Source organism: Ostrinia nubilalis, chromosome 6 (genome assembly GCF_963855985.1).
Source record: "Ostrinia nubilalis chromosome 6, ilOstNubi1.1, whole genome shotgun sequence".
Taxonomy (NCBI): Eukaryota; Metazoa; Arthropoda; class Insecta; order Lepidoptera; family Crambidae; genus Ostrinia; species Ostrinia nubilalis.
In genome coordinates, this window is record NC_087093.1 from 4,614,505 (window position 1) to 4,637,774 (window position 23,270).

The following is a 23,270-nucleotide window of genomic DNA, read 5'->3' on the forward strand; positions in this document are numbered from 1 at the left end:
AGCGAGAGGTACCAGGAGAGGAGCGTGGTGCCTGACAGGCCGCCGCCTACCTCGCACGCGCCGCCGCCTGTGAGCCATGCGCCGCCGCCGCAGCCGGTGAGTTGAGATACTTTTATAACGCCCATAATGGGTACGACCAAGAGGTACTAGGACTTAAGAGAGAAGTGCGGTGCCCGACAGGCCGCCGCCTGTCTCGCACGCGCCGCCGCCGCAGCCGGTGAGTTGACAAACTTCTACCGCGCATAATGTCCATAATGGGTACGGGCGAGAGGTACCAGGAGAGGAGCGTGGTGCCTGACAGGCCGCCGCCTGCCTCGCACGCGCCGCCGCCTGTGAGCCATGCGCCGCCGCCGCAGCCGGTGAGTTGAGATACTTTTCTGCCGCGCATAATGTCTATACTGATCATAATGGGTACGAGCGAGAGGTACCAGAAGCGGAGCGCGGTGCCCGACAGGCTGCCGCCTTTCTCGCACGCGCCGCCGCCTGTGAGCCATGCGCCGCCGCCGCAGCCGGTGAGTTGAGATACTTTTGTACCGCGCATAGTGTCCATAATGCTCATATAGGTACGGGCGAGAGGTACCAGGAGAGGAGCGCGGTGCCCGACAGGCCGCCGTCTGTCTCGCACGCGCCGCCGCCTGTGAGCCATGCGCCGCCGCCGCAGCCGGTGAGTTGAGATACTTTTATAACGCCCATAATGGGTACGACCAAGAGGTACTAGGACTTAAGAGAGAAGTGCGGTGCCCGACAGGCCGCCGCTTGTCTCGCACGCGCCGCCGCCTGTGAGCCACGCGCCGCAGCCGGTGAGTTGAGATACTTTTTTGCCGCGCATAATGTCTATACTGATCATAATGGGTACGAGCGAGAGGTACCAGAAGCGGAGCGTGGTGCCCGACAGGCCGCCGCTTGTCTCGCACGCGCCGCCGCCTGTGAGCCATGCGCCGCCGCCGCAGCCGGTGAGTTGACAAACTTCTACCGCGCATAATGTCCATAATGGGTACGGGCGAGAGGTACCAGGAGAGGAGCGTGGTGCCTGACAGGCCGCCGCCTGCCTCGCACGCGCCGCCGCCTGTGAGCCATGCGCCGCCGCCGCAGCCGGTGAGTTGAGATACTTTTCTGCCGCGCATAATGTCTATACTGCTCATAATGGGTACGAGCGAGAGCGAGAGGTACCAGGAGAGGAGCGCGGTGCCCGACAGGCCGCCGCCCGTCTCGCACGCACCGCCGCCTGTCTCGCACGCGCCGCAGCCGGTGAGTTGAGATACTTTTGTACCGCGCATAGTGTCCATAATGCTCATATAGGTACGGGCGAGAGGTACCAGGAGAGGAGCGCGGTGCCCGACAGGCCGCCGCCTGTCTCGCACGCGCCGCCGCCTGTGAGCCATGCGCCGCCGCCGCAGCCGGTGAGTTGAGATACTTTTGTACCGCGCATAATGTCTTATAATGCTCATATGGGTACGGGCGAGAGGTACCAGGAGAGGAGCGCGGTGCCCGACAGGCCGCCGCCTGTCTCGCATGCGCCGCCGCCTGTGAGCCATGCGCCGCCGCCGCAGCCGGTGAGTTGAGATACTTTTGTACCGCGCATAATGTCTTATAATGCTCATATGGGTACGGGCGAGAGGTACCAGGAGAGAAGCGCGGTGCCCGACAGGCCGCCGCCTGTCTCGCACGCGCCGCCGCCGCAGCCGGTGAGTTGACAAACTTTTATAACGCGCATAATGTTAAAAACGCGCATAATGGGTACGGGCGAGAGGTACCAGGAGAAAAGCGCGGTGCCCGACAGGCCGCCGCCTGTCTCGCATGCGCCGCCGCCTGTGAGCCATGCGCCGCCGCCGCAGCCGGTGAGTTGAGATACTTTTGTACCGCGCATAATGTCTTATAATGCTCATATGGGTACGGGCGAGAGGTACCAGGAGCGGAGCGCGGTGCCCGACAGGCCGCCGCCTGCCTCGCACGCGCACGTAACATGTACAGTCGCGGAATGAAAAGGTTCGTCACCTTAGTGTTGGTTTTCGCTTGCACTAGGTACTGTAAGAGTCAAACCTGCCAACATAACCGTGCAAGAAACAGTGCTGCTAACATTTAAATAAATAAGTATTACGGTTGCTAACGAATAAGGTTTTGCTTGTTTATTTTTCTATCTCATCAGTGCAATGTTACAAAATGTAGTTTTTTTATTTAATAGATAATGGCAGGTTGAACCAACAAGAAGGTTTTAGTTTATCAATCATAATAATCTTCTTGACAAGTTAAATCGTCAAACAACTTTGATCTGAATAATTTTGAACTTTAGGTACTGACGAACATTTAAAGATTATTTTCTCTAACTCGAGATTATTCTGTAACATAGTTTCAAAAGGTAATATGTGCTCGCGATTCGTTGAAGGAATCAATTTGAAAACTGACGAACCTTTTCATTCCGTGACTGTACATAACTTTATTCAAAGCCTATAATTTGTATAAAACATAAAACGAATAAGTATAATCATTTAATGCCTTCGAGATGTCCGAAACTATATTCAAAGCCTGTAATTTGTATAGAACATAAACGAATATAGTCTTTATTGCGTCCGACAGAAGCCGCAGCAAGACGACAGCTCGTCCAGCTCGTCGAGCAACAGCGACAGCGACTCCGGCAGCGACAGCGACAGCGACAACGACTCCAGCGCGCACCAGCCCGTTCCCAACGGTAAGTGCAAGTCCATAAAGTTAATTTTTGTGTGTACCTACAGTCTAAAGTCTTTATAACGAAATTAAAGGAAGCATTTATTTATCGTCATAGAGAGTTATCGTTATATGGAGTGAAGAAAAAAAAACTACATAATATCCTGATGGTTCCTCGTTCGTTCGTTCGTTTCAGCCGAAAGACGTCCACTGCTGGACAAAGGCCTCCCCCAAGGATTTCCACAAAGACCGGTCCTGCGCCGCTTGCATCCAGGTACCTCTCGCGACCTTCACCAAATCGTCGGTCCACCTAGTGGGAGGCCTGCCCACGCTACGTCTTCCAGCTCGTGGTCGCCACTCAAGAACCTTCCTGCCCCAGCGGCCATCAGCTCTTCGAGCCATGTGCCCCGCCCACTGCCACTTGATTTTAGCGATTCTGCGGGCTATGTCAGTCACTCTGGTTCTCCTACGGATCTCCTCATTTCTGATTCGATCACGCAGGGAAACTCCGAGCATAGCACGCTCCATCGCTCTTTGGGTGACCTTGAGCCTTCTTATGAGGCCCATAGTAAGCGACCACGTCTCAGATCCGTACACCATCACTGGCAACTGGTTCCTACCTCTACCTATCTAACGTCCGGTCTCCAAGTAACCCCAAGGGGTCATTATACGGAATTCTATCTGCTCGGCGACCGGACTTTAGCGTGTTTAATTCGCTAATATAACTTCAAAAAAACATAAGGAGATGCTAAATGCTAATGGACAAGCATCTATAGAAAAAAAAAAGTATCACCATTTTCAGTTTTTTTTGTTATGTTCTTTTTAATCCCTAATTAATTTTGAGTCTATCTTGTGCTATTTATAAATGGGCAAATCATTTTCAAGATGAATAAGAAAAATATCTGCTCATTCGTACACACAGCAACAAGAGGAAGACTCAAAATTGAGGATAAAAAAAATCATGAAAAAAAAATCGTATCGAAAATGGTGATACTTTAAAAAAAATACTTTATAGACGGCCATCCGTTAGTCTATCATCTCCTTTAGTTTGGAACGCTCTTTACGGGACACCCTGTATACTAATAACATGTTTTTATCGCCAGGCAACACGAGCAACCCGGCGCTGCCTAGCGACGTGCTGAACGATGATCTCTGCCTGTCCGAGTCGGGCAGCGACTCCGACTGACCTCACGATAAACCTCTTTATTTATTTGGGTTTGGGTATCTCTTCTCCTGACTTCTCTGCGGCCTCCCCCACTCTAGCGCTGTCTGAGCAGGCGCTAGTGTTGTGCATGTGTCGATAGTTTGTATCGAGTTTGTAGTTGAGCGAGTCGAAAATGGTAACATCGATAGCGTTTGCCACTCCAGCTTTCTCCGAGTGAGCGTTGGTGTTGTGTATGAGTCGATAGTTTGAGTATCGATAGTGGATCTAATCGAAAATGGTAACATCGATAGCGTTAGCCACTTCAGCTTTCTCCGAGCAAGCGCTGGTGTTGTGTATGTGTTGATAGTTGACCTTAAGGAAATGGCAACATCGATAGCGTTAGCCACTCCAGCTTTCTCCGAGTGAGCGTTGGTGTTGTGTGTGTCGATAATTTAAGGATCGAGAATTAATTAGTAACATCGATAGTGTTAATACCAGTATTCAATTGATCAACCGTCACTACTAGTGGAAACACTATCGCATAATTTTTCGATCTCTTGGTGTGGTAATTTGCGTACCGGAATATAGAGCAATCTACGGTTCGGTGTTTGAATTCTGAAAGGAGAAAATTATAGTGTAATGATTGTAAATATTACGTCTGCACTTATAATAAGCGGTGTGGAAGCTTGCAAGAATCATTAGTATCGCTAGCTATAGATGTTTTACTGTTTTTCGATGTCACAAGCGTATATTATGTACAACACTAGCGTGAGTGCTCGTCACGTTCGTGCGCTCACGCTGGGAAACCGCTAGTGTGTTGGAGGCCTTAGACGCAAGCAAACAGCTCTATGAAACTTGGCAAGTGTCTGAAGTCAGCACTCATTGAATCGTTATTCGTAAATCGTTCACTCAATACGATTGTATACAAAATTAAGACTTAAACAAGGATAGAAAAAGCATAGTTTTGCATCAACAAGTATCGATATCTTACTGTATCATATCGATATGACTCGATTACTGATACTGTTTCGTATTAAACGTACGAAAATAATCTGAACGAGCATGAATGGCAGCCTGTGTAAATACGCCTTAAAACCATACAACGGTTAGGATTATTAATGCAATAATAAAAAAAGAGAATATGTGGCCAACTTTATTGTAACGTTAAAATAACGAATAGTAACGTTATCGCTAGCCTAGAATATAATTGATATAATTGACAACGGTGGGGTTTCGGAATTAGATGTATTGTTGTGTGTTGTACAAAATTAATGTGTATTATGCCTGAAAATTCGTTATAGTAAATTGCAAAAATGTATGAATTCGAATGTAACTTTAAAGCTGGTCGTATGAATGGCTAAGAGTCGCTTCTTATATCATAACTTAAATGTAATATAATTCATTAATATTAATAAAACATACATGCATCTCAATCATGAAACTAAAGTTCAAGAATAAAATGCCTTTTATACAAACTATATTCTCAGTACATAATGTATGGTCCTTAGCATGTTAGTCTACCATAAAACGACCATTTCTCCAATAGTTTTTGAGCTTTATGTCTATAGCATATGGTTCAAAATTGATTGCGGAAATTTGATACTATAAGGTAGTTTGATGTGCTAGAGACAGGTAGCTTAGTTTTGGTATTTTGTACGCTAGTGATAAAAATCGTGTCAAATGAAAGTTTTTGGTCCACTTAGGTAAATCCTTGAGCGATATCCTGCTTAATCTTTTTCTGATTGCAGCCGAATGCAATAATCGTATGCGAAAGACGCACGGGTCTGTGAGGTTTCTCGGAAAAACGTAAACGTTATGTTGCCAACCAAAGTTTCGAATGTTGCCATCCCTTTCACGCAAAGCGAAATGCCAGCATGAGAGACAGTGACAGATAAACCCGAAACAACGTTAACAGCGTTTCGGAGTAGCCCAGTTGATATTCGCGCAGTGTAAAAGAATTGCGACGCATTAGTTTCGTTTTTCGCGCCTTTTGGAAGATTAAAATCGCTCACAATGCACGGAATTATCTTGAAAAGGTCACCTTTAAAATAAAAAGAAAATTCTAATGTATTATTCTAATCATCGCCTGCAAGGCACCGTGTGTTCTGGAAACCTTTAAATCGATGTACAGTCACGGAATGAAAAGGTTCGTCAGTTTTCAAATTGATTCCTTCAACGAATCGCGAGCACATATTACCTTTTGAAACTATGTTACAGAATAATCTCGAGTTAGAGAAAATAATCTTTAACTGTTCGTCAGTAAAGTTCAAAATTATTCAGATCAAAGTTGTTTGACGATTTATCTTGTCAAGAAGATTATTATGATTGATAAACTAAAACCTTCTTGTTGGTTCAACCTGCCATTATTATTTCTATTAAATAAAAAAAACTATTGTCAATTGGTCAATGTCATCATTGCATTGCACTGGATGGGATAGAAAAATAAACAAGCAAAACCTTATTCGTTAGCAAACGTCATATTTATTTAAATGTTAGCAGCACTGTTTCTTGCACTGTTATGTTGGCAGGTTTGACTCTTACAGTACCTAGTGCAAGCGAAAACCGACACTAAGGTGACGAACCTTTTCATTCCGCGACTGTACAAGTTTACTGAAATCGTGCAATAAAAGTAATCGTGTCTTATTTGCAATTAAATATGAGAGGTCGTAAAACCGTATGTTTTTTAACATACATACCTATTTCATCAACTCATAACAAAGGAAATTTTACCGTTGCAAAATAGTGAAAGAGATTATTAGAATTACGCTGAATATATACTTAATTATATACCAAAAGTGCCTTCTCATTGGCACCATATTATAAGCAAGTATCGTTAGAACCTCATATACCTATTTAATAGAAAAAGTATACAGTCTTTTCTTCTTGTAGGCTACGTGTCCACTAGCAAAAAATATCACATTTTAGTTACCGATTATGAATTCACAATAAATAAGCAATTCTAGTACTTCTTTATACGTAAGACTGACAGAAATGTATTTTTCATATTCAAGTAAATTGTTTATTAACTAACCTGCAATGAATATACAAATATACATTACTATATATTTTTGCAATGGACAATTAGCTGAAAGTTAAATATTATTTTATGTAAAGGCCTTATTAAATACATGAAAATAACAATAATTTTAAATCGGCGCTTAGTATTTATTAGAATATCCTATTCATTCTTAGATAAATAAAATTACGTCAATATTTCAATGATTTAGGCCCATTTGCTCAACAAACTTAAAAACGAATTACTTATTACTTAATTTATAAATTACTTATAAAATATCAATTTTAACAAAGTATTTAACACATCATGCATTATTTAAAGTTATGAGAAGACAGAAACTGAATGATATTTAAAGATAGGTATCTTTATTTAGTTTGAGTTTTAAAAAACTGTCTTTTTCTACGTTACTTGTTGGTTTTCCAAGTCACTTTCGGCTATTCCTTTGTCAGTACTCAATCAATGTTAAATTCTGAATTCTATAAATAATCCTAGTAGTTTTTTTGTGCAACGGGGCCTTAATAATGCTTTTACCGTGCTATGCGTATCAGTCCAAAAGTTGGCAAAGTTTTGAACAAAAGTAACCCATCATTTGGTCCAATACGCCAAGTGCTGTGTAAGCAAATAATTTAATAATTTCCTTGTAAGTTGCTTAACAAATCATCGAGTAAAAGCAATCGTGACATTCTAAAAGGCATTATGTGTCTGTTGTTTAAATTATATGATTGTTATTCGTTAACTTGTTGTTGATTCTCATAATAGGCTTGGAGAGCTCATTGTGGTTTTCTTTACTTTCTTTCTATGTACATCTGTTTTCTCCAATGTGTTCATAAGTCATTTACTTATCTCTCTTCTACCAGCGATAGTGTATAGAGCCATTATGGTACCGTCGCGAATGTCATCAACCAACAATAATTTATGTATTTAGTTTATTCTGTCTGTTCAATCTTTATTGTAAGAATGTATTCATTAATTTGATATGAGCACCTGAGCAATTAAAATTGTTGAGCATCAATAATCATGCTAAAATGGGACTTAACATTTATGTTCTTTTCTTTTTTAGCAAATATTATATTTTTCAACTTATGGTAGGTGACGTGTCGCAGCGAAGTTTACACGTGCCAGCACTTTGATGTTTGTACAAATGTTTGTGTTATTTGGCTAGGCCTATTTTCACCAAAATCTAATTTATGTGCTTTGCGCTAAAGCTCCTTTTGCCTTGGCAAATACTGGAAACTTTTGCCAAACATCGGGTGCTAGCATCAAATAAAGTGTAACACTTGACTCTTGCCATGTTTTGAAATATTTTTAACGTAAGTGATGGTACATAATAGAGTAACTGTTACGAGTTATTTTTATGTCAAACCTATTTTATACATAATTTTAAGTAAAAACATTTACTTACGGTTATGCATTAGTGACATAATAAAATAATAATAATGTGCCTCAAATCAGACAAGAGTTATTTTTTTTATCTTATGCCAATAACATAGTGCGTCTAGATAAGCGTGTAATGTTTGTTTGATATTTTTATGACAACCATATTATTTAATATTATTAGTTATGAAATAAAAATTTTAATAAATTTGTATAGTAAGAGTAAAAGTATGTTTTATTAATTCTCACATAGCGCGCTCGGATAATTACGCGATCAACGGAACAATGAACTTTAATTAAAGTGTGTGTATGAATAGATATTCTAGAAAAAACTTTACATAAAACTAACATACCTGATACAAATGAACATAAATAAAAAAACAGCGAAAAGTATTTTCCTGCTAAAAAGGTATTTCAGTTTCATTGAGGCTTTTTTTTTACTTATCTTGAATGTAAATTAATTCTTTACATAATTAAATGCAAATCAATCAACCATAATCTAACGGTTAATAGTGTTTTACAAAAGGATATAGATAAACAATTTTCAAATGAGTTGGTAATTTATTTTTTTACCCAACAAAAACGGTTAGAGGTCGCAGGTTTTTGACTGTAGTTAGGCTTATTTTACAGAAGAAGGAAAAACGTTTAAAAAAATAAGTAAACATTTACTTGCGTAATAGCAGCTATTTCCACAGAGTTTCATTGCTATCTAAAAATGAAATATCAGTTAGGGCTGGATTTTTCAATCTTCGGATAACTTTTAACTGAAGAATAAGTTTGGCACATTGACAGTTTTTGTATGGGAAATATGTCAAAATGACAAGGTTATTCTTCAGTTAAAAGATATCTTACGATTGAAAAATCAGCCCTTAAAAGAAAAACTACTTAGTCCTCGCGAAATTAATTTTTATTTATTTGTAGTTGTTTGTAGAGAGACACTGGGCGAATTTTTTAGCCTAAATACATACAGTCTTGGCCAAAAGTATTGAGCACCCATGATATTTATTAATTTTGAAGGAATTATACATGTGTCTGAATCAAAACAGTTTTTAACAGTTTTATATTGTTTATTTACAACAAAAAAATAATACTTTGTTGGACCACCCTTCGCCTTAATTACTGCAGAAATTCTTTTTGGTAAAGATTGTACTAATTTATTACAATCGTCACATGTTAAAGCGTTCCACTCTTCTCGCAAGCGATGTTTTAGGTCTTCTTTTGTTTTTATTGAATGGCGCTGGACCTTGCGCTTCAATAGACCACACAAATGCTCGATGAGGTTCAGGTCTGGTGACTACGCAGGCCATTCACGCAGCTCGATGTTATTGTCACTAAACCAAGCCATCTTTCGGTCAGCTTTGTGACAAGGTGCGTTATCCTGCTGGAATTTGACGCTCTTCATGTTGATGTCACCAAAAAGTTTTGTAAACGAGGGCAGAAGTGCGGATTCAAGAACGTTTATGTACTTTGTAGAGTCCATGCGTCCTTCACACACAAACATTTCCCCAAGTCTTGCGGCGCTCATACACCCCCAGACCATCACACTGCCGCCGCCATGTTTGACGGTAGGTACCACACACTCCGGGGTAAATTCTTCGTCTACTCGACGACGGACAAATGTCACACCAGGTGTGCCAACAATCTGTAAAGTAACGAAATTTTGCTAAGTGTTTTTCGGTCCAATATTTATTTTTACAAATATAGTTTTATAATATTATTGTCGCGTATTGTTATTACATGATATTGGCTAACTTACCTCAAAGTTTGATTCATCTGACCACACAATATTTTTCCAATCTTCCTCGGTAAAAGTTTGGTATTTTAAATTTTAAAGCCTACTCGTAACGAGCTGTTTTGGTCTTTTCTGAGAGCCATGGCTTCTTTCTGGCTGTATAGCCCTTAAGCCCAGCTTCTTGGAGTCTTCTGCGAGTTGTCCTTGCAGAAATCGGCGTATTAATTTCAGCTGATAACTCAGCAGCGAGGTCGGAAGAAGTTTTTTTATGATTTTTCAAAGACTAACAATACTACAGTATCATAGCTAAACATCTCGAAACGTGTTTTATTGCACGTTGTGCCGTGAGTTTATGTTTCAAAACCTGTCAAAGAAAGGTTTTTATCAAATAACTTTGAGTATCTTATATAGTTATCATGTATAAGCAGTATTTAGGGGGTGCTCAATACTTTTGGCCAAGGCTGTAGGTTGACTTGCAATTTCAAAACAGTAGAAAATTAATACCCATTTAGTAGCGACAAATAGTAAAAACAATTAAACTTTTTGTACCAGTAGAGATAAATCAGTACGAAAATATGTAGGTAATCCGGGTGAGTTCTAGCTAATGTTTGTTTTCGAAGCAAAAGTTTAAAAAGTATGAATACTGATTTATGTAACAGTTTGTTGTTGAATAAACTTGCTCTTGAAAAATACTGCAAAATGAATAACTAATTATTGCCTAAGTACTACATCTTATCTCAACGTATAAGGTCTCGTAATGCAAATAAATCGATACGATTAAGGCTTGGTATTTCTGCTAAAGTAGGTATTTCGCGCTGTCAAAATCTGCGCGCGCAATACTTCGCCGAAGACAGCGCGCCAAAGAGCTCTCGTGGCTACACAGTATAGAAATACGCAGTTTAGAAATACGCAGTTGGTTAGGTTAGGTTGACTTCCTTCCGTTCAAGCGTCACACATCACACTCACAGCACTTTTTAATACAAATCATATCCAAGTGATACAAATTAAAACAACTTTCAAAATTTTTGGGAATATATTTTAGAATCGAATAAATATAGAATATAACTGCCAAAGTAAACACGGTTCAAAGAGGCGTGGCATCACCCGACCTTCCGGAAGTTCCGCGCTGGCTAAAAGAATTTCAAGATTACGTCACCCGACCTATCGGTAGATCCTCGGGAGCTTGAGCGATAGGAAAAACATTTTATGATCAGTTACTCGTAGTAGCGATTATTTAGAGCTTGGATAACACAAGTTAACAAAAAAAAACTTTTTTTTTGAGTTTGTTATTTAATTGATATTTTCTGATTGTCTACATCTAAAAGTACCTAGAGGCTCTATGTCTATGCATAGCAAATAAAGTTTGCTTTTGTGCATTTTACAATGAAAAAGTTAAAGCTAGTATTTTCGTCGGTCCAGAAATTAAAAAAATAATGGCCAGTGAAGAATTCCTAGAGTTACTGAACGCCCACGAAAAACAACCGTGGCTCAGTCTTAAAGCAGTAATCCATGGATTTCTTGGCAATAAAAAAGCTGCAAACTATGTATAAAGATCTAATTTCTAATATGCTTAATAAGTATTTTCAAACTCATGGGTTGCAGAATGTCCCTTAAAGTAAATATGCTAGATGCTCACTTAGAAGAGTTTAAAGATAACTTAGGGGCATATTCAGAAGAGCAAGGAGAACGGTTTCATCAAGATGTGATGAATTTTGAACAACGTTATCAAGGACAATATAATGAAAACATGATGGGTGACTACATATTTTGGAGTCTAATACGTGATAGTTCCTACGTACACAGAAGAAAAACAAAAAATCTTCATTTTTAAAGCTTCTTTCTGTTTCATTTTAAGTGTTTTGACGTTTATCTTTATTGTTCTTTGTAATTAAAAGTGATTAACACATAAATTAAAGTTCTATCTCTTGCTTTCGCATTTGATTGAATTAAAATTATTAGATTTTCTTAAAATTTGAAATTTCGTTCTAGTTGCTACGAAAGCAAACTTTATTAGATAAAAGTATTTTTTCCTAGTTTAGTTAGACGAAATTAATCAAAATCAGCACTATAGAACTTAGACTCAAAAATCGTGTTTACTTGTGTAATAAATTATAGCTGTTGCAATTCACAAAGCTTTGCATGTGGTTAATTACATTAATCAGTACACGCATCAATTTTGTTCAGTCTTTTTGTTTATTAATAGATAAAAATATCATACTAAAATTGCATACATATTTGTTTGTATTGGTCTGGGTGTTTTCTTTCCATAATTTATGTATAACGTATGTACGGGGCTCTGTATCGAAAATCACTATGAGCAATAAGCATCACACACGGTTACCTGGAGTGCATTACCAGTCCAGTCTTAAATCCGTTGATATATGCTGCATCTGCCATGTTTTTGGCTAAAAGATTCTTCTATCTTGCAGTTTAGACTTTTATTACAGACCTCAGACAGTATTTTTGGAAAACTTTTACGCATGGTGGAGGAAGGGACGCTCTAGACACTCAAGTCTAGAAGGAGTCACATGAACTCCAAGTTTTAAATCCGTTGACATCTGCTGCATCTAAGATTCTTCTATCTTACGGCTTAGACCTTTAGCTACAGGCCTTAGACAGTATTTTTGTGAAAATTCTTACGCATGGTGGAGGAAGGGACGCTCTAGACACTCAAGTCTACAAGGAGTCACATGAACTCCAGTTTTAAATCCGTTGACATCTGCTGCATCTGCCATCTTTTTGGCTAGAAGATTCTTCTATCTTGCAGCTTAGACCTTTAGCTACAGACCTTAGACAGTATTTTTGTGAAAATTCTTACGCATGGTGGAGGAAGGGACGCTCTAGAGACTCAAGTCTACAAGGAGTCATATGAACTCCAGTTTTAAATCCGTTGACATCTGCTGCATCTGCCATCTTTTTGGCTAGAAGATTCTTCTATCTTACAGCTTAGACCTTTAGCTACAGACCTTAGACAGTATTTTTTATTATTTATTTGTGTCAGTGTGCTCTTCTAAAGAGTGTAAGACGATTGTATGTAGTAGGTACTATTAAAATGTAATTTTAACTCATTGGTTTTGTGTCATATTTGAGGAATGTACTATGTATCATGAGTAGAGTCTTCGTTTAAAAGGATGCGAACGATTTAAATTTCAATAGGTAGACAAAATTGATAATTTTTAATTATCAAAAATTTAAGCTTTCTCCAGCAACACTGATATTATTATACTGTGACTCATCAAAGTCATCATTGTCAAAAATATTGACAAATCGCGAACTGTCACGGCCAAAAAACTGACACGCGTCCGTCCTCCGTAAGCGCCACCGCGCGACTGATTGAGATTGTCCAAGCCGTCATGGACGATTTTTTCCACATTTTTTAACATAGTAACTAAATAAGACGCAATATAAAAATTTCATCCGTTAAAAGCCCTCAAGTTATTTCTGAACTTTAGTTTAGTATAAGATTTAGAACCTCAAATCGCTTATTTTAAAAATAAAACCATAAATAGAAAACGAATAGAGGTAACTTTGGGAATTTATTCTATCGAGTCAACTTCATCAAATCGTGTTTCCATCCGTTAATAGCCCTAGAAAATATCCTCAACTATGCCCAATAAAAATCTTAGCCTTTAATTTTACTGTTTAGTACCTCAAAAATGAAAAATGAAAACCTCATTTTCGCCATTTTCTCTGCTACCCGGCCTTAAGAAATTGCTGTTTTTGAAGACGTTTTATATTTAATGTACGTTTTATGTACTGCTGTAAATTATACTGTGGTACTTAAAACTGTCTCGATGCGTCTATTCCAATTACATCGATTCATTTTGGCGGACGGTCGTGGTGACAGTGGTATTATGGCTTGCCATTCGCAAAAGTGAATTTTTTTAAAAGCCATGGGGCGTACGGAGAAATGTCGTATGGTAAGTACCTAAATAAGAATGGAAATAAATAAATAAATTTTGTTACTAAATTAATAATTTTCAAAAAATCGTTTATTTATAAATGTTTTGTTCTTTTTATAAATTTAGTCGATAGACTGTGTAAAATTTAGTACCTATGAAAATAGAACGGTCCCTTTGTTTAACAATAGCATCGGAAGTAAAGAGTGACGTAGAGTACCTAATATTTTTGCCCTTATTTCCCATTGTTCCCACTAGGCTTGTCGCCACCAGTAAGTAGTGGAGACAGTGGGAATTAAATAAAATAAGAATTATTTTTTATTCCCATTGTCGCCACTCCTTCGGCCGGTGGGTACAACGGATATATAAAAAAATATTTTTTAAATATTGAATTAATTCCCACCAGTATTGAATTAAATTCCCACCAGTGGGGACAGTGGAAATAAACCATAATGTAAATAAAACATAATTTAACGACCTGATTTTTATGATATTTTAAAATAGGTAACTGAAAAGACGTAAACTGAAAGTAATGTCACGATTTTTTACTTAAATCCATCCTTACTCGCATAAAATGTTAAGGTTTTGTTTCTACTTCTAGTAATAGGTAATTTTTTTAGATGTCGAATGATACCTAATATTTTTTTATCAGTGTAAGGTGCCCATGCTGTTTCTTATTTTTAAAGGAAGAGGTGAAATCTAAAAATTAAACACTAAAATTCTTGTAATTCGGCGAGAGGCGGGTCAAACCCCAGATTTGAAGTATTTTCATCGATAAAATTGTCCATAGATCACCATAAAGTTTGATGACTATTTACTTCCCCAGACACATTGTAGATCCTGGCTATACAGGACAGAGCTGACTTAATTTTGCTAATTTTACAGACGCTCGTCATAGTTGGGATGGGGTTGAACACTTTTACGGAGAGCTACATTATGGGGCACACCGCCCCCTTCGTCGCTGGGTTATTTGAGGAAAAAGAAGATTTACAACTCACTGACGAAGTTGTATCCTGGATAAGTAAGTGATAGCTTTCTTTACTTTTAATGTCAATAAATCCGTTCGCGATAAGTTTGCCGCTGGCGATATGACGTCACTCGAAGGGAATCGTCTTTAACTATAGCAAGCTATATTGAAAATATTTTTTTATTATTAATATTGATAAAAATTGTGTATTTACGTGAAATAAGACACATTAATTGCGTTTAATCACCAACTAATTGCGTTTAATCGCGGTTGGGGGAGGCACACGCATTCCACGGACCGGCAAACTTAGCGCGAACGGGTAGTATTCATCGTGGTTGATGGCGGTGGTGGGTGGTAATTCCCACTTAAAAATCACAAGCAGTAAAATGACTCACAGACTTAGATTAATTACTTAGAATAATCTATGCTCACAGAAGAAAGAAAAAGCCACGATAGCCGAACGGTGAAGGGGTCGGAATGGCAGACTCGTGATCCGGGGAACGCGGGTTCGAATCCCGCCACCGCTCGACTATTATGGTGAGCCCACTCGTGACACAAACATATTTATTAGCTTAGAACGAGGGGCTAACGGGACTATTAGTATTTTGTGTAAAACAAATTACTAATAATCTTTTTATTTATAAAAAAAAAATCTGTACCTACAGTTCGCATCAATATTTATTTAACTTTTGAACAACAATTGTTTTGTGTTCGTTTTAGCTACCAAGGTCAAAATTAACTAATAATGATATTTTTATTTTTTTCAGTGTCCGTGATGTTTTTAACAATGGTGGTCGGCACTTTACTAGCAACTTTAATCACAGAGAAAGTCGGCAGAAGGCTCACAATAGTTATCTTCAACGTCCCAATATTAATACACTGGGTTATGTTGTACTACGCACGAGATGGTTATGTCTTGATGTTCGCGAAGCTGTTGGCAGGCGTCGGGTTCGGAGGCAATATACCAACGACATACATGATGACTGCCGAATGCAGCTCTGCAAAAATGAGAGGATTGAATCTCGCAATCATAACCACTGTATCCCCTGGAATTGGGGCGATGACCGGATCATATGTGGGTATTGATGTAGGCTGGAGACAGGCTGCCATGATAGCCATTGCACCGGCGCTTCTATCTTTAATTATTCCCTTCTTCTGTGTCGAAAGCCCGGCATGGCTGGCATCCAAAGGTCGATTCGAGGAGTGCGAGGTGGCCTTCACATCACTACATGGAATAAAACCCTCTGCACAGAAGGAACTCCAGCCAATGCTTAATGTGGAAAAATCTAAGTTTGACAATAGTGAAAAAAATGTCAACGCTATGAAAGTAACTCTTAAACGATTAAAGGTAGCAGCCACGAAAAGGTACTTTTGGAATATATTGCTTATATCATCTGTACTTAACATCTACAAAATGATTTGCGGTAGAATAATTTCTGGCGCTTTTGGGATACTTATTCTCCAGAAGATAACCGGACAGTCGGACGTATTGCTATACATAATGGTGCTAAATGTAATAAGCCTTGTTGGGAGTGGATTTACGATTATATTGTTAAAAAAGATAAACTTCAGGACTTTATTGTTTCCTGCAGGGATATTGAACAATCTGCTTCTTATTGGATTGAGTATATCTCTCTACTTTAATTACGATTATTATGATAACTCTCTAATAGTTTTGAGTAATGTTGTAATGTATTTTGGTCATTTAGTCATAATAGCTGTGATTTTGTTTCCGATTCTGGAAGCTGTTCCCACCGAGTTGTATCCTTTAGAGATCCGTGGTGTTTGCAACACCATCGTAGCCTTCATCGGTACCGGCTTCTGCTTTTTACTTCTTAAAGTGTCTCCGGCACTGTTCGCACTTTTAGACTATTATGGGTTTTTTTCAATCACCGCCTGTTTAATGTTCTTTATGCTCTTATTTTTTTGGATAAAGTTACCGGAGACGAAGGGTCGAACTTTAACCGAAATTGAACTAGACCTTAAAAACAAGAATCTCGTAAACCCGGATGACAACATCTCCAAAGAAGAAACAAAAGAGTTCCTAAGAGTTTAATGCTAAAATGTTCATTTTATTCTAAACTAGCTTTCCGCCCGCGGCTTCGCGCGCGTGGGCTACATTATCTACATATTTTACGGAACCCTATTTTATTCCAAAATAAAATTTAGCCTATGTTACTCATGGATAATGTAGCTTTCGAATGGTGAAAGAATTTTTCAAAATGGTCCAGTAGTTTTTGAGCTTATTCATTACAACCAAACAAACAAACAAACAAAGTTTTCCTCTTTATAATATTAGTGTAGACTGTAGATAAGTTGGTTAGGAGAATCTAAGGAATAGTAAGTAAGGGCTAAAACATGAAAACTTAACTGCACGTAATTGTCTTAATAATTATAATACATATAATAGCTAATTATAATAAATTGACTTGTGAATTCCGATCAACATCAATCGGCGGGGGGCCCGACGCCCACGTGCTGCGTGCTACGTGTTATTCAGTTGTATTAACGTGAATCTCTCAAAAATAACTAGGTTTACGTTACGTTGTACTTATGCAGTAATAAATTAATTTAAGATTTCCTAGTTAGGTAAAATAAAATAATGTCTTTGTAATACTGTTGCTTTTCTAAAAGTCGATCCTTATCTTCATATTCCTCTTATCTATAGGGCCCGGAGTTATTCGTGCTAAGGGTACCTACTGAATTAAGATATTGCTCGTCGATTGCAAGCGAGTGTAGCAAACTTTCTGCGAGGTCCACAATATGAGACCAATAATATTAAATTAAATTATTTAATTACGGGCGCATTTTTCTGATGAAATATTGAATGGTACACAGTCGGTCGGTACACACTACAAAAAAGAAAAAAACCGATGGATTGCACGTTTGTTTAGGAGCCAGGCGTTACAATCACAGGTGCCTCAATTTTCATTCTGTACTATAGTACAATATTTTGTGACGAATTGATTTACTTAATTAAAATTAAAATTTAAAATAAAAATAAGTATTTTTTTTTATTAATTTTGTAATTGATAGAGTACAAAACGCAGATTAAAAAAAATCTGTTATCTGTCACTGTCATTACTGTCAAACACAGACGAAAAACGCGAAAACAGTGCATGGGATTAATTTTACTAATGTTTTAATTCATAAAATTATCGATTTCCATTTGATTGATATTGTCTTGTAAATGTGAGATTAGTCTGTATTTTGTGTGTTAATTTTGCCATGAGTGTGTGAAGTTCGCGTCTAAAATGTCGGGCTCGAGTAGCAGCAAGAATCATTCTAAAAAGTCGAGCAGTAGTCGCGATAGAAACAAGTCTATCGCTTCTGAATCTGGCGGTTCCAGCCAGTGCGATACACCACCACTGATTGAGAAGGTATGTTAGCCCAGCTAGTCGTTTTCTCCAGTCTTCGCCCATTGCGCTTTGACATGCGCTTGTTCTAAACATAGGTAGCAATGTCTATAAACAAGGCACTATGCTTGGATTTACTATGTAACAATAATCTAAAACAGCGTGTTGTACTTTATAGTATGCCTTTCAATTAAATTCTCTAACATTTCATCTATAAAATAGTATTTGGGTCCTATGGGAAACATTTTTTTTTACATCATGTTGATCTGTAATAAATAATACAAAAAGAAAATATTGTACATTACTGCTTGCAAATTATCTTAGAAAATAACAGCTTAACAATGTTTTAAAGCTTCTATATTCATTCTTGTATTCTTTAGAATAGAAGTGCTAATATTACTTTGATAATATTCTATGCAGGATGGAAGTACGTCACAAGGCAGATTTGCTGGAGTGGGGCCGGACTCCATTGTGTGCATGGCGGAGCAGGTGGCCTGTGAACTCAATCCAGAAGCCGCCGCAAATCTTGCCGAAGATGTCAGCTACAAACTGCGACAGACGATTAGCGTAAGATATTTTAATGAAAATTCCTCTCAATATTATTATCAAACTCAAATAATTTCATAGCACAAAAAAATTGAATAACACGTTGTACTAGAAGTGAGCAGGATTTTTGACCACATTTTGTAAAGAGCTCAGGAGTACATTAAATATTTAGAAACAGGTTTCTCTTACTTATAGTATCTAGCTAAATATGTTAATGTGGTATTAAAATGAAGTTTATTAAATTCATGAAAAATGTTTGCATTTATGTTATAGACAATAGCACTGCACAGTGAGATGTTCAAGAAGACCCGGGTAGACAGCTGGGACGTGAACACGGTGATGAGCCTCACGGACACCAGCCCAGTGGTCGGTACATCTGTCACCCAGTACGTGCCCCTCGGTGATGAGAAGTTGTGCTGCCCAGTTGTATGTAATATTTTAAACTACAATTATTATATTGAATTTTTTTGACTGATGAATAAAAATTGAAATATTGCTGAATGTGCTCCTAAAGACAGATGGCACAATAGAATGGGAAAAAAAAAATGCGAAAGTTTGGATGTCTGGATGAATGAACGTCTGGATGTCTGGATGACTGGATGTTTATTACTCTTTCACGCAAAAACTACTGAACGGATTTTGATGAAACTTTACGGTATTATTGTTTATAACCCAGAATAACATATAGGCTATAATTTATGACGATCTGTGACAAATGAAATTTCACGCGGGCGAAGCCGCGGGCGGAAAGCTAGTTTACTATAAATTATCACGGGATTTTGCAACAAAAAACATACAAAACAGATTTTATTGCCGAATTAATCATCTAAAGTCTTTAGCGAATACATGTATTTATTCTTCGTATCATTAATTACTAGCCCTTTCAGGATACACTTATAAACGTAACCGAAGCGGCGCTAACGCCGCAAAGCTACGTGTTCTCGACCCTGCCCACCGTGTCCGTCGAGTGGATCACCGACGAGAAAAGTCTGAATAACAATAGCAATATAAGCGTTAGTTTACAAAATTATTACACTAAAGTAGCCAGAGGTGAGTGAAGAAATAAATATTGATCAAGCATGTATGAGATTATAGCGATTAATAGTTTCTTCTTCTTCTTATAATAATTTGTATTCGTCCATTTGCCAATATTTTCTAATTCTTACATTAATCGTGTCTGTTAAAGCTCCAATAAACCGCTTTATTAGTTTTTTACTAAGATTATGAAACTCCGGTCTCAGACCACTCGTAGGTCTCACTTCTAGGGTCTCAAATTTTGGATGGGGGTTCCCTTTAGAACATAGGTGCTCACGGGATTTTGAGAAACTTTCTTCTTTAAGGGCGTAAAACTGAATCCACGCGTACGAAGTCGCGTGCGGCCACTTGTATTAATATAAAATGTCTTTTCTCCCAGCAATATTGAATCTGAAGAAGAAACCGAAAGAAATAGCGGTGGAAGATCTCACAAAGAACACACGGATCGGGCCGATATTCCCAAACCTATTCAACTTGGCGGTGCTGGTTCTCAACGACGATAACCTGAATGCCCTGAACGTGCCAGCGAAGAAACCGCTGCAGTCAAACGTTCTGGACATGGTGGATGCTCTCTGTTCTAATCCGTGCAGCTTAGACACCAATATACAGCAACAGGTAAGTTATCCTAATAATATTATAAATGCGAAAGTTTGGATGTCTGGATGGATGTTTGTTACTCTTTCACGCAAAAACTACTGAACGGATTTTGATGAAACTATACGTTATTTTTGTTTATAAACCCAGAATAACATAGGCTATAATTTAGGACGATCTGTGGCAAAATAAATTTCACGCGGGTGAAGCCACGGGCAAAAGCTAATTAATGATAATATCGAGGTACCATCTCGCCGTCGATATTTATGTCGAATCCGGTCTAGTCCAGAAGCTTGAAGACATCTTCCAGGGCGGTGGTAAACAGTTTCGGAGGTATGTCGCCTCCCTGTCTTACCCCTCGCTGCAACTGGATAGCGAGGGGTAAAACAGGGAGACGTCATATCTCCGAAATTGTATCATGTTTTTTTTGACAATACCTATTCTTTGCAAATAAATACTTTGACTTTGACTTTGAAATAGATTGATCTCCACCCAATAAAAGGTCGTTTTAGAAAGCTTTTGAAATGAGCTATCATTCAAGACGCTTACAATTACCCTTTATTTTCAGTTCCAACGGTTATTTCCAGTGATGGTGTCAAATATTTTAGGAAATGGATCATTATCAGATAAAATGGTTGCAATACTCACGAAAATCACACGTACCTGGCCTTCTTTTATAGCAATAGGTAAGTTGAAACAGTTTATTCCTGTTAGATATTAAGACTGGGTTCCATCATCTCAATTAAACTTTAATAAACGTCAAAAGTCTGTCAAACTTCATGTACAAAAAACACGTTATCATCACGGTTAAAAAAATAAGTTGGTGGAACTCAGCCTAAAACTGTGATCCTATAATTAATTTAAAGATTTAATATTGTACTTGTAATTTTCTTTTTTTTTTTCAGGTAAAAGCATACTCTTTGACTACCTAGCGCAAGGCACTAAAGAGCGACTGACCGCACCCATGATAAAGTGCGTCATTGCTCTAGGAAGAAGGGCGCTTATAGAGTGCCTGGATGACCATCTGCAACACTTAGATGAGTGGATGCACACTCCCAGGAGGAATCATCTGCTGCCTGACCTTAGGGAGACTATACTCGTAAGTGCTTCATCATCATCATTGTTTCAGCCTAAGGATGTCCTCCACTGCTGGACATAGACCACCCCCAACCCCCAAAGATATAAAGGTTGGCCGGTTGGTAGCGGCCTGCATCCAGCTCTTTCGTGCAACCTTATGAGGTCATCTGTTTTATTGATGAGTAGATAAACTTATAAAGCCCGGTCTCCGAGCACGTAGAATTTTGTCCAATGATCCCAAGCTACCCATCCTTATCGCTCGCGCGTAATTATATTGCTGTCGCGACTGTGCGACGGGCGCCCCCAGTGAGTGTGCGAGCGCGACAGCAACATAATTACGCGCGAGCGATAAGGATGGGTAGCTTGGGGTCATTGGACAAAATTCTACGTGCTCGGAGACCGGGCTTTAGATGTTTACAGTATACTAGCATTTACGCCGCGTTACGCCTAATGCCTCTAATGCCATGTCCAGGACGCATCGACCTGCCTGCTCAGATCTGAGCCCACCACGTACCTAGAAGACTACGTGTCCACCGACTACGCGCTTTATGAAATGCTCGGCGACTCCATCTTACCGCGGCGGACTCTATTCCCTTTACAAAGTAAGTTATACACCATTCAATTAAGTCATCCAGTTCGTTCGTTTCAGCCAAATGACGTTCACTGCTGGACAAAGGGCTCCAAGGATTTCCATTTTTCCAGGCCTTTTACGAGCTGTCTAAATGCTGTTCTGTACAAGTTTGTGTGGATCTTTACATCCATTTTGACTTCATTTGTAGGGTTTGTTTTTGAAAGTAAATAATAATCGAAAAGAATACGTTGATAATGAGTCGGCTTTTCTTACAATGTATTATTTTAACCTACATCAAGTTATTATTTATTAAAAATGTCTATTTTGCATCTCGTTTTATATTATTGACTCAAGTTTCTGTCAACCAAACATCATAACTGAGATGTTGATTATTGTATTTTTCTTTCAGAACCAGACGCAGACGAAGATGACGAAATAGAAAAGACATCTGTGGAAGACATGCCATACATTCCGGTGCGGCCCGTCATCCCCCGACCTAAAGTGCGGTTCATCCCCACTCTACCCCGCCTCAGGAACTGTCTCCACAGAGACCTAATATTCGAACCCACACGCTTCGACCCATCACAATGCATCAGGATCAAAATCAAAAACTGCAGGTCCCTGGAAGTCGCAAGCAGGATACAAAATATACACACAAACTCCTACATCACCCCCCGAAGCAATGTAGCGGTGGCGGCCAGCGGTCTCCTAAACAGATTTAGGTTCAGATTAAAGGATCCCAACGACGCCTTTCCTTTATTAGGAGCTTTAATTATTTAGTGTATTTTAAGCGAAATATAAATTATTTTTTCCAATGTTTTTGTTTTGGTTTTTGTTTTATGTTTTATTTCCAGTTTTTTGGAATTCATACATTTTGGATAAAATGAAATGCAAATTCATAATCAGTTGCAAATATGATTTTTTATATTAAATTCATTCTTGAGTAGAAGATAGCACACTCAAGCTGGATATCTCGATTCTTGTCATTCAGTTTGATATACTTTTAATAAAAGGCTTTTCGTGTGATTACTCATTAGTAGATAAGTATGTGTGTATATCTGTGCAAAGGCACGCTGCACGAAAAATAAAAATGCGCACCGTTTAATTACATAGGTAAACCTTACATAAACTAGAGAAAAGTACACGAAAATATCTTAACAACTGATTCTATACTTTGTTCAGCAACCTAATTTCAAATTTCGGTAATTTTCAAGGCACAGTAATTCGTATATTTTATTATATCTACTAAATTGCGTATAGCAACTAATCTTCTTTATTCTATTAACTTACACTAGAAT

The 23,270-nt window shown here is 38.7% G+C and overlaps 3 protein-coding genes and 1 long non-coding RNA gene across 5 annotated transcripts; all 4 read left to right on the forward strand.

Moving 5' to 3' along the window:
• The first annotated feature begins 254 nt into the window (after positions 1 to 254).
• On the forward strand, positions 255 to 673 carry LOC135072791 (uncharacterized). The gene is made up of 3 exons (XM_063966828.1): positions 255 to 359; positions 423 to 512; positions 575 to 673. The coding sequence occupies exons 1-3, from the start codon at positions 255 to 257 to the stop codon at positions 671 to 673; spliced, it is 294 nt and encodes a 97-aa protein (XP_063822898.1).
• A 640-nt stretch (positions 674 to 1,313) lies between these two features.
• Positions 1,314 to 8,423, forward strand: LOC135072434 (uncharacterized). 2 transcript variants are annotated; one of them, XR_010257441.1, is made up of 3 exons: positions 1,314 to 1,400; positions 2,575 to 2,686; positions 3,765 to 8,423. It is a non-coding gene; the product is annotated as an uncharacterized LOC135072434 (long non-coding RNA). The 2 variants fall into 2 exon arrangements; XR_010257440.1 differs by lacking the exon at positions 1,314 to 1,400 and adding an exon at positions 1,750 to 1,838.
• Positions 8,424 to 11,803: 3,380 nt separating this feature from the next.
• LOC135072429 (uncharacterized) lies at positions 11,804 to 17,407 on the forward strand. Its single transcript, XM_063966329.1, has 3 exons — positions 11,804 to 13,847; positions 14,712 to 14,847; positions 15,561 to 17,407. Exons 1-3 carry the CDS (start codon positions 13,821 to 13,823, stop codon positions 16,847 to 16,849), a joined length of 1,452 nt encoding a protein of 483 aa, XP_063822399.1. The 5' UTR covers positions 11,804 to 13,820; the 3' UTR covers positions 16,850 to 17,407.
• A 480-nt stretch (positions 17,408 to 17,887) lies between these two features.
• LOC135072428 (uncharacterized) lies at positions 17,888 to 22,788 on the forward strand. The gene is made up of 9 exons (XM_063966328.1): positions 17,888 to 18,173; positions 18,570 to 18,716; positions 18,969 to 19,121; positions 19,583 to 19,745; positions 20,110 to 20,345; positions 20,893 to 21,010; positions 21,230 to 21,423; positions 21,874 to 22,003; positions 22,382 to 22,788. The coding sequence occupies exons 1-9, from the start codon at positions 18,048 to 18,050 to the stop codon at positions 22,750 to 22,752; spliced, it is 1,638 nt and encodes a 545-aa protein (XP_063822398.1). The 5' UTR covers positions 17,888 to 18,047; the 3' UTR covers positions 22,753 to 22,788.
• The last annotated feature ends 482 nt before the right edge of the window (positions 22,789 to 23,270 follow it).